At 33.8% G+C, this 11857-nt stretch overlaps 1 protein-coding gene across 2 annotated transcripts; it reads right to left on the bottom strand.

Annotated features, from left to right (window-relative positions):
- Window positions 1-2851: 2851 nt before the first annotated feature.
- On the bottom strand, window positions 2852-11856 carry LOC114356548 (early boundary activity protein 2-like). Of its 2 annotated transcripts, XM_028309755.1 has the most exons (10): window positions 11580-11856; window positions 10977-11172; window positions 10589-10712; window positions 10328-10403; window positions 8223-8651; window positions 7444-7542; window positions 6988-7089; window positions 5792-5904; window positions 4769-4912; window positions 2852-3184 (listed from the first exon to the last, which is right to left on the bottom strand). In XM_028309755.1, exons 2-10 carry the CDS (start codon window positions 11071-11073, stop codon window positions 3118-3120), a joined length of 1251 nt encoding a protein of 416 aa, XP_028165556.1. In that variant the 5' UTR covers window positions 11074-11172; window positions 11580-11856; the 3' UTR covers window positions 2852-3117. The 2 variants fall into 2 exon arrangements, with proteins under 2 accessions (XP_028165556.1, XP_028165557.1); XM_028309756.1 differs by lacking the exon at window positions 8223-8651.
- Between the last annotated feature and the right edge of the window lies 1 nt (window position 11857).

Here is an 11857-nt window from a genome sequence, read left to right as displayed (position 1 = left end):
TGAAATGTTTACATGATCATTTTTGAAGTTGTTGTTATTAAAAGCAAAGGACCTTTGACTGTTAATAAACACTTAGGTAATTAAGTATTGATTAGGTTTAATGAGCCTGTTTGTTAAATTTAAGTTACTTAAAATAATAGTACGGCTAAACCGTTGATATAAGAACGAATGGGAAAATGCTATAGTTTTTTTACTATTATGTATATAAGTTATTTTATGTATATCACCGAAACCATACTTTGTAATCTCTACCTTTCTGAAACTCAGCTCTGCAGTGTTATTTATTATGGCCTGTTTGAAGTCCTCTACACAGTGGTTGATATAGGGTAAGTCCAGGATAGATGCCCCACTTTTTGAAACAGCTCTGTAACTCAGTCAGTAAGTTTTTATCAACAATTTGACCTTAGTACCTATAAACTTTGGTCTTTCGTCTATGATATTACTATAATTATTTTACTTTAAGTTATACCGATTCTGAGTAAATACCATTTTAATTGACATCTAAAAAGTGGGATAGACGCCTAATGTGGGGGATAGAAGACTCACTGTATGATTGCTTCAAAGGATAGATGCCTGATGCAGGGATAGATGACTCGTTAATACAGTTTTTGAATTCTAAGGATCAAATGCATTTTGAAATCAAACAAGCCAAGTATTATTATTTAAGATTGTTTGTTATGAATGAATTAAAAATGAAATTTAGTATTTTTTATTAAAAAATAGTACATAGTACATCCACCCGAAAAACATAACCCTCCTTCTAGCGCAGTCGGGTAAAAAGGTAATTTGATCAGAAGGGCACCCTATTATTACTTTCGTAAGGTTAGCCGTCTACATTCTTTTTTTCTTCTTAACGACTTGCTACTTGTGACAAAAAGAGCAGGTTAGGATAGATGCCCCTAGGTTCATGGGACATGGCCCTCAGGGCATCTATACCCAAAAAAAATTAGGCAACTATCCTTTTAGCATAGGATAGGTGCCTTTTTTAATAAAAAATATAATAACACTAAAAATCGAATTAAACATGGCTATCCCGTCTAATTTATAAGATAGTCTATCAAATTATATAAAAATCTGCTTCATTTTACAACTGACAAAAAAAATATGCATTAAAAGATACTTACCAATTTTATTTCGACGCTCGCTAAGGTTTGGTCGCGGAAGATTTTTGCTCTCACTGGCTAAACGAACGCACTCTTTGATGGTTTGCGAGGCGAAAAGTGGTACGGGGAGGTCCCTTTCTATTATACGTACTATAACTTTAGGCTAAGTTGTTTGTAACATAGTGTACTTAAAATCGCGGCACCTATCCCACTGGGGCATGTATCCTGGAATTACCCTACACATTTATCTAGCTAATATTTATAGTGTGTATAATATTTTATTTTATATTGTATCAAGTATTTCAGTAACGACGTCAAGCTGAACATAGGTCTCCTCCAATGATTTCTAGATTGGTCGGTTAAAAACGGCCTGCATCCAACACCTTACAACCTTTAAGGCCGTCCACCTTAAGGATGTAGGTAGCTATGTTTAAAATAAGATTTTTAATAAATTAGTTTTCACTAATTTTCTGATTTGATTTACTTAATTCTGGTTGATTGAGAGAAAATGCCTCCAAGAATTTAACTAAAGCATTAAGTTAATGAGAAATTAAATTTATAATTGAATTAAACTTTAGTTTTTCATGTTGCTCGACGATTCCGTCAATTGTTGTATCATGATTTTATTCTAATTAGCTTGAAAGTGATTTAACTTATTCTAGCTCTCATAAAGTGTACCAAGTAAATGTAAAATGAAGACTAGAATTACTGCTTTTGTGATAGAATAGATACTTTTGAAGTCCTCGCTCTTTCTTTTTCTGCACCTCAACAAAAGCCTCCCCGGAGGATTGTGATATGTAAATAAAAAAAAATTAAACTACTTACTTATATATTATATACCCTTATTTATAAGATTTATTTTGCTAGGTAATATCAATGAGCTCAATTTTATATCTACCTACTTGACTTGAAACTATGCCTTCATCTTCGATTAGAATTTGCAAGAGATTCAAGAATTTTTAAAAGGTTAATTTAATTAAACGAAAGTCATTTAGAGTAAAATTAATTTATTTATTGCATTGTATTATCATTTTTATCACAAATTTCATGAATTGTCATAATAAATTAGTGTAGCATATAGTTAATAATTATCTGGAAATTTTGCGCTAAAATGACCACGGTCTCAAGGTGGATTAAAACATCCGTTTTAATTAGTTGAAATCGATTAATTTTTATTATTAATCATCATGGTTAACATGTAGAGAATGTCAAGAGAAGCATTAATATCAAAAATATTAATTATAGTTTACATCTTAATGTTTTAATTGTCTCAACTGCATTGCGTTTCAAGACAAATATTTGAAGCTAAAAAGCTCCGCAACTAATACAGTACCTTACTATGTACTTGTATGTACAGTACCTATATTAAAGTACGGACGACGGCACATCAAGAGAAATGTCGCATCATAGGTGTTTTATAAGTATGAAATTGCCGTTTTGTATCTCAATACAAAACTATAAATTCTCCAATTTAACTACCTAACGAAAATCCATTTTTCAATTATTTTTGCGACTTTTTTAAAGAACCACAAATGTTAGTCTTATGAAATTTTCTGGATAGATTGAGAAAACATGCAACATTAAGTTATAGGACACACAAAGAAAAAACACGAAATTTGATACCTGTAAGAATATATTTATATTTTTATAACGGAAAGGACACCACTTAGCTCAAGATGTTTTTGAAAATTATTTATTTAGATATAGTGATACAAATAAAAATAAGCATAAAATTTTATACTAGTTAGAAATTTCGAAAAAAAATCGGCAATTTCATACTTTTACCCCTATTCTATTGTAATAGGTGTTATTTTAAAATGTGTAGACTGATGTGCAGTCGACTTTCCTAATTTATGCTTTTAATCGCTAAAGATGAATTATAATAATAGTGATACACTAAAACTGAGTCGTTTTAATACTAATGTAACTTGTTCGCTGGTCAAAATAACTCTTCTTAAAATCTAACCTATTAATACCTAACTTAAAAGCTATTTTCGTCTGTAACTTAAAATTATTAATCCTTCTTTAATTTTTTTCTTTCGCATTTGCTCGAATTTGTACACTTCATCGTGATGATGGTACTGAAAACATTAACAATATTTTAGTAAATAAAAATCCACACATTATACTTTATACATTAGTAATTAGTTCGATTTAAGTTTTTAGTTTACTTATGTACGAGTTACTAGCTTTCCACCCGCGTTTTCGCCTGCGTGGAAATTTGTCTGGCAAAGAAAAACTTTATCGCGCGCGTCCCTGCTTCAAAAACCGGGATAAAAACTATCCTATGTCCTTTCTCGGGACTCAAACTATCTCTTTGCCAAATTTAATCAAAATCGGTTCACCAGTTTAGGCGTGAAAGCAAGACAGACAGACAGATATACTTATAATATTAGTATAGATTAATATTATGTAGATATAGTATATGTAGATTTATTTAAAACACACTGAAACGCACACCTGGGCACCATATTCAGTAACTTATTTATTAATCTTATGCTCGTTTTCACAATCAATCCCTAATTTTTAAGTGACCCCTATTAAAACAAAATTCCTGTTAAGTGTCGCCATAGGGGTCACTCAAAAATTAGTGAAAACGGGCATTATTCCTTTAAAAAAGTAATTGGAACCTAGCCAAAAAATAAAACGGTAGGCTAGGTCAGTCGTAGGCAATAAAACAATCTAAAAGGCAGCCGTTAGGTGGAATGTATTCCATAAAATACTAGCTGATCTAGCAAGAGTTGTTTTGGTATGAAAAATAGCTTAGGTAGGTTAGGTACCTACGTCCTATTCTTAGACTTACCTACTGAAATATACACACTTATCGTAAGAATAGATCCAGACGTTACGCAGAAGTTTTGTTACAAACATTGTGAGAATTTTACCTTTGTATATATACTAGCGGTCGCCCGCGACTTCGTACGCGTGGATCCCGTTTTACCCCCTTCATCTATCTTACGCGGATTAGATTTTTTCATACAAATGTTTTTTCCCTTTAACTCCCGTTCTCGTGGGAATTTTGCAATATTCTGTTGTAACTAAGCTTTAAGTTTACTAAGGTAGGTACCTGCAATCTGCATGTCAAATTTCAAACGTCTAACTTAAGCGGTTTAGATTTTTCATACAAAAGCATTTTCCCGGTAGTTCTCGTTCCTGTGGGAATACCTAGTATACTATAACCTGCCCAGGAGTATGAAGAATAATTGTACCAAGTTTCGTTAAAATCCGTCGAGTAGTTTTTGTTTCTATAAGGAACATACAGACAGACAAAAATTTTACTCATTGCATTTCTGGCATCAGTATCGATTACTTATCACCCCCTGATAGTTATTTTGAAAATATATTTCATGTACAGAATTGACCTCTACAGATTTATTGTAAGTATCCCAACTTCCCAACTAATATTATAAATGCGAAAGTAACTCTGTCTGTCTGTCTGTCGGTCTGTCTGTCTGTTACGCTTTCCCGCTTAAACCTCGCAACCGATTTTGATGAAATTTGGCATAGAGATAGTTTGAGTCCCGGGAAAGAACATAGGATAGTTTTTATCCCGGTTTTTGAAACAGGGACGCGCGCGATAAAGTTTTTCTGTGACAGACAAAATTCCACGCGGTCGAAGCCGCGGGCGGAAAGCTAGTAGATTATATTTTAAAGAAGATACGTACCGCACTAGCCTTGCAGATACACCACACTTCTCTGCAACGCAGTAAACTATGTCATCAATAAACTTGCTAGGTAATTTTTTCTTTCGTGCCATATTTGGGAAGCCCGGGGGAGGTTTTCCCGTCAATGAATGAGTTGCCAGCATTCTGAAAAAAATACATTACAGTTAGAAAAAAGAAAAATTGATAATTTAGTCCGAAATCATCAGAAATGCAGAAACTTATTATTAACTAGCGGCCGCCCGCGACTTCATACGCGTGGATCCCGTTTTACCCCTTTCATCTATCTTACGCGGTTTAGATTTTTTCATACAAATGTTTTTTTCCCGCTAACTCCCGTTCCCGTGGGAATTTCGCAGTATCCTGTTGTAACTAAGCTTTAAGTTTACTAAGATACCTGCATGCTAAATTTCAAGCGTCTAACTTAAGCGGTTTAGATTTTTCACACAAAAGGATTTTCCCGCTAATTACCGTTCCCGTGGGAATTCCTAAGTATACTATAACCTGCCCAGGAGTATGAAGAATAATTGTACCAAGTTTCATTAAAATCCGTCGAGTAGTTTTTGTTTCTATAAGGAACATACAGACAGACAGACAGACAGACAGACAGACAGACGGACAGACAGACAAAAATTTTACTGATTGCATTTTTGGCATCAGTATCGATCACTAATCACCCCTTAATAGTTATTTTGAAAATATATTTCATGTACAGAATTGACCTCTCTACAGATTTATTATAAGTATAGATTTTGAACCGAAATGGCAAATGTTATTGGTCAATTATTGATAAAAATTAGAGAGGCAGTTAGAGGTAAGATAGCCAGTTCCTCCGTGGTTGAGGATTCCGGGTGAAGCTCGCTTCCACCTTCGGCCTGATCGTCACTTACCATCAGGTGAGATACAGGCCAAGAGCTTCCTCGTTGTGGATAAAAAAAAAAAAAAAAAAAAAAAAAAAAAACACTTTAATAATTTGATAAGTCTCGATTTGTTAAAACGTGGGTAGAAACTTAGGGTAAAGTATACCTGCGAGGGAATACTGATGTCAATAACGATCTTGTGGCTTTGGTGTACGAGGTCCAATCGATGCACATTAGGAAATCTCTCGGCACGTACACACTACCATCACCTATGGGAACCTGTAAATACACGATAAGATAAAATACTATGGTATAAGTTAGGTACATAATTATTACTATAGGCAGAAAATAGCGGCTCGTACATGCCGTTTTAGCCCCTTAGAGGTGGAGATTCGTACAATCCATTTCTTAGCGGATGTCTATGCCTTTAAAAGAAACTACCTGAGTGGTATTTCGCATAAATATATAGATAAATAGTATAATTCGTTTAAGTTTAAGTATACAGTGTGTCCGGGCATGTAGTGATCAAACTTTAAGGGCGTAATTTATAGACAATTTTATGGATGAAAATACTTGAAATTTGGGTCTAGACCCATTTCTCCCAAAATTACAAGGATTTAAATTTTAAATTTTTAGTTTTCACCTCTTCCTTTAAAAACAAGTGAAAGCGTGGGTAACTTAACACTAATAAGCAAATGTTTTATATCATGCGATAGCCAATAAAATTATGTACTAGTAGAAGTAGAAAACAGAAACAAGTTTCATACATTTTATGGAAGTAAGAATGGATTTAATTAGAAAAAGACATGATTTTTTTTCACTTCTTTTTCAGTTTTTTCCAACACAAGAAAAACCAGGTCGTTAAAGTATGTTTTATTTGCATTTTATTATTAGTACTTGAGCTATTCTACAAAACGAATGTAAATTTATTAGACTACGTCTAATACAATGTAAATAAAACATACTTTAACGACCTGGTTTTTCTTGTGTTGGAAAAAACTGAAAAAAGAAGTGAAAAAAGTCATGTATTTTTCTAATTAAATCCATTCTTACTCCCATAAAATGTATTAAACTTGTGTCTGTTTTCTACTTGTACTAAAAGATAATTTTATTGGCTATCACATGATTTAAAATATTTGCTTATTAAGCTACCCACGCATTCACTTGTTTTTGAAGGAAGAGGTGAAAACTAAAAATTAGAAACTTAAATCCTTGTAATTTTGCGATAAATGGGTCAAGCCCCAAATTTGAAGTATTTTCATCGATAAAATTGTCCCTAGATTTCGCCCTTAAAGTTTGATCACTACATGCCCGGACACACTGTATAAATAGTTTACTTCCGTTAACTAAGTTTTAATTTACCATTCTAGGATCCAACATCCGCCTTGCCATTTCTGTTTGTATAATACTCGCACCTTCATCTTCTGATTCCGAGTCCGTGGTATCGCATAAATCGATACTTTCCTGTAATATTATCAGATAAATTGATTTTTCTTTTGTCTAGTGTAATTAAGTATCCTAACCTTGCATAAAGAAATGCTGTGTAGGTATATTATGTGTAATTGAGGTAGGTAATAAGCGCATCATGTGTTAAGCCATGTTAAAATGTATGAACTGTATGTGACTTTGTTGGTACCTAATAAATAAATAAACTTATTACGTTTAATATTAATACTTAAACTACTAAACAGGAACCTGACAAAACAGTTCCTGCAAAAAACGGGACGTCTCAATGGGAACAACGCCATGACAAGGTAACCTACTCAGCTCAGTAAGAGAGAGATCATGATAGTATTTTGTGGTATTATTTTTATTTACCGTCTCATTTTTTAACATACTTCTTGTAATTTTCGTCTGGTCAATACCTTTATGTTCTACCTCAGAGCACGTGGTGTCGCATTCTGAATCGATATTGTCCTGTAAAAAAATACCACAGTTATTTAATGTTTTTAATATTATTCAGTATACAGGGGGGGAATTTTGTAATGCCACCCAAAGGGAAAGTAGTCTTTATACTGTATTAGATAGAAAATTTTACTCAAAGAAAACAAGAGTACTGCATTCAAAGATTTACGAAAGAAAAACTTTTCGATAATCTTATCACTTTTTCTAAATAATTAACCCTAACCACAGATAATAATAATATAATACCCCTAACGATCGATTTGATAAAAATATAGGGTGCAATTTTTAACAGATTTTAGTCGATTTAATTCCCGGGTGTGGCAAGCAATTTTCGGAATTTTTTAAATGCAGTTCTTCAGTCTCTTTCTTTTAAAAAATAAATGAATATTTTCTTTGAGTAAAATTTTCTATTTAATGGCATTAAATTCCACCTTGTATATTTAGACATACTATTCGTTTGCGATAAATTTGCCGCTGCCGATATGACGTCACTCGAAAGAAGTGTTTATAACTATTGAAAATATTTTTTATTTATTAGTATTGATAAAAATTGTGTATTTGCGTAAAATAAGACACATTAATTGCGTTACTTTACTAACTTATTGCGTTTAATCGCGGTTGGGGGAGGGGACGCGCAATCCACGGACCGGCAAACTTAGCGCGAACGGGTAGTATTAATTAATTATGATTACCTCATTGTAATCAATGTCAGTCTGCTGTGCGTACAAATGGTCATGTGTAGGCTCTAGGATTTGGTTGGGTTGATTATCAACAATATTGCTTTGCCAATGTTCATCACGATCATGATGTATGCCTTCATCCTCACTAAGGCATTCTTGCTCCAAGGCATGTGAATTATCGATTTGGACTTTATTCGATACATTTTCTGAATTAATTACTGTCCTCGGAGTCGATGTAATAACGCTTGTTTTATCGGTTTTCTGTTTCAATATTGTTTTATTCTCTGAAGCCCAATTTCCAGTATTTACTTTGAATATATTCGGGTGTCTATTTATATTAGACCCATAAAACATATGAAGACAAAACCTCTTTTTTGGAGGCAAGTGAGTATTCGTCTCCCACATATACCTATAAAAATCTGCTGGTCCTTCTAAATCAAACTAAATAAAAAGGAATTTAATTAGTATCAATTAGTAACCATTAAAATCAAGAATCACAGTCTATCTATATCTATATTACTTATAATAAATGCGAAAGTTTGAATGGATGTCTGGATGTTTGTTAGTCTTTCACGCAAAAACTGCTGAACGGATTTTCATGAAACTTTACATTATTGTTGTTTACTAGCGGCCACCCGCGACTTCGTAGGTACGCGTGGCTCCCGTTTAACCCCCTTAGGGATTGAGCTTTGCAAAATCCCGTCTTAGTGAGCACCTACGATCTAAAAGGAATCCATGCAAAATTTGAGACTCCTAGCACTTTAGTTTCTGAGATTTCGTGATGAGTGAGTCAGTCAATGAGTGACCAGTCAGTCGCTTTTATATAGATATAGATAGCCCAGAATAACATGCTATTTCCTGGGTCAAAAAGCAAGAGTTTTAATAAGTCCGTCAGTTAACTTATCAAAAAATACTCTACACGTATTTTTCACTTTTTCAAACTAATGAAAATTTAAAGAGATAAAGCGCGCCAAACTTCATAAGAAGAGGCCCGTGACGTCAATGAGTGCATAAAAGTGCCGCACTTTGTGACGTCGCGCGTAACTTCAACGCACCATAAATATGTAATTATTTGTTAGATTGACAAATAAAAATATAGGTGTCCAATATTTTTCATATTAAACATGACGGACTAATAAAAATTTGTTAGGAAACTAGCCTATTTATGACGGTCTGTGACAAACTAATTTCACGCGGGTGAGCCGCGGTCAAAAGCTAGCTATGAATATTTGAGGGCTCGTTCCCACGGTAATCCAGTTTTCGTGGAATCCAGCAATGCAGTATCCCGCAAAACTGGACTATTTTGACACACATTTTGTGTTGGAAATTCAAGTTACAAATTCAAACGGATCGGTTTTTTGCGGGTCTGCAAACGGGATACCTATTCGTGTTAAAAACGGGATTCTACAACACAGTGTATATATCCGTGGATACTAGCCCTAAGCTAGATTAAAAAAAAAACCGTAGATCGTGCTTCGCGACGTTTTTTAGGAAGGCTTAAAACACCGGACTATTCCCACCTCTCGTTCCGACTGCTGCAACTAGGGTTGCCAGATGCCCGGGAAATCCGGGATTGTCCCGGAATTTTGCGTCTTGTCCCGTGTCCAGTAATTAGACATTACTGTACCGGATTTCCGAAAACCTTATAGTTTTGTGTCAAAATAAACTAATATGTAATAACAAATGACACGGCTGGCCTGCCTGTGAGTCCTATTATGTACGTTGACGTACCTACATTATTTAATAAAAGTGTGTATTTGAAAATAAATGGCATATTTCTTTTGAAATACAAATTAAATCATTTGAGAAACCAAGATATTTTTTGTTGTTGTCCTAGTAGAATTGTCCCGGATTTGGTAAGTTTCCATCTGGCAACCCTAGCTGCAACTCCTGTGTATAGCTTGACCGCCAATAAAATCCCAACCAGTGAAGGTCAATAGCGGGGGAAAATTAAACTGTCATTGGACCCGCAACGAAATTAATCAGAAGAACATTCGAAGTTAAGGTTCGACTTCCCTCCATTGCAAAGCGGATGACAGGTGACAAACAAAGGTCTAGTAACGTAGTGCCTTAAGCTGAAATGGTGATGATGATGAAGAAGATAAGTATGTACCTACCAAACTAGTCCGCGGGGCTGCCTCTTTGCTAGATGGCTGCTTAATAACTGGTGTAACACTTTGAATTTTTATAGATCTGTAAAAGACGTAAATATATTGTATTAGAGGTATTTGAATCTACTTAGGAATATTTTTATTTTTTTACTAAATGTAATTTCAAACTGGCAATGCGAGTGCTTTGGATCAATCTGTAAGTTCATAAAAAGAAAATCCATGATACACATAATAATTTCATTTTTACACTCATAGTTAGGTACTTACTTGATTTTTTTTGGCGTCTTCAGTCGGGATGAATTCATTTGTTTTATGGGAGTAGGCTGGTAACTGTAGTATTTGGACAATAATTCTTTTGGGGAAACCATGATTTTATCGTGGGCCTTGGGAACTGAAAAGTAAGGGTATAATTTAGTCAATATAATTTATAATTGCAATAACCGTTTATTAAGTACAATCACAGATAATATAATACTAGTGTACAATCATTTATTGTTGGCCTTTTAGAAGCGCTTTTAACTTTTTTTAACTTTTATTTATTGGCACTAACTGAACTTGAAAGCTCACCGTATGTTTATGACAGTAGTTGAAGCTTAACTTTGGATTGCAGTGCTTTCCCGACCTATTTAACAATACCCAAGCTATAGGTACTCACCTGGTTTTACGTCCCCTCTAATAATCGTAATTCGCAAGTCCGAATGATTCACGATGACTGGGCTGCGTAAAGTGGTACTATCTGGTACTTTTTTCATTGTGATGTTGTTACTTTTATTAAAATAATGATCTTTGGTAGGATGCCTTCATGTAGTTGACTAGTACGTTGTGAAGAATCCCTCGCTTCACCAGTTACGCTGTTATAAGGAAAAAAGCTTTCAGTAAACTTTCAGTAGGTACCTTACTTAGTATTCCTAAAGTACCACGTAGGTATTAAGTACATATTTGTAACAAAATATTAAAAATAACACCACTGAGATAAAAAAGCTTCCAAGGTCAAGTAGCTAATGATTACAATGAAATATGATGAATGGCTTTGTGTCCCATTGTTGAATTGAAACAGATAATATTTTTAAATACAGTTCCTAGAAAAAGGGGTGCAAATTTTATAGCTTTTAAAGAAACGAAATGTGGGAATATTGTTACATTCTCAATTTCTGAAATAATTTAACCCACGTGTTGTTAAAATAATCTTATCTCCCAAAGCTCGTTATTTATTGTGTTATTTATGCTATTGTACTATACAATAAAGGTTGTAGCTTACCTGACTCAAATAGTTGGTGTGGATATCTCCTCAAAAATAACACGGGTCGATCGACTGCTTGTATCTATTTCTATTTTAATGAAACGTTTGGTTTAAAATCACATTTATGTTCCATTTTGCCTTCTTCGTGCAAATAATATGAAATTAGCATACCAATTTTATTAAATATTTTCGAATAAGATTCTAAACTTTTGAAACGGATTCTTATGTTAAAGTTATTCTATTCATTTGATAATTCCCGTTACTATTAGATAGAATAAGTTCAATCGTCCCTATCT

The sequence above is a fragment of the Ostrinia furnacalis genome, unplaced genomic scaffold, assembly GCF_004193835.3.
Source record: "Ostrinia furnacalis isolate ACB-3 unplaced genomic scaffold, ASM419383v2 OfSCF2828, whole genome shotgun sequence".
In the NCBI taxonomy this organism is placed as follows: Eukaryota; Metazoa; Arthropoda; class Insecta; order Lepidoptera; family Crambidae; genus Ostrinia; species Ostrinia furnacalis.
Note: the sequence above shows the minus strand (reverse complement) of the source record. Positions and strands in the feature narration are given on the sequence as shown.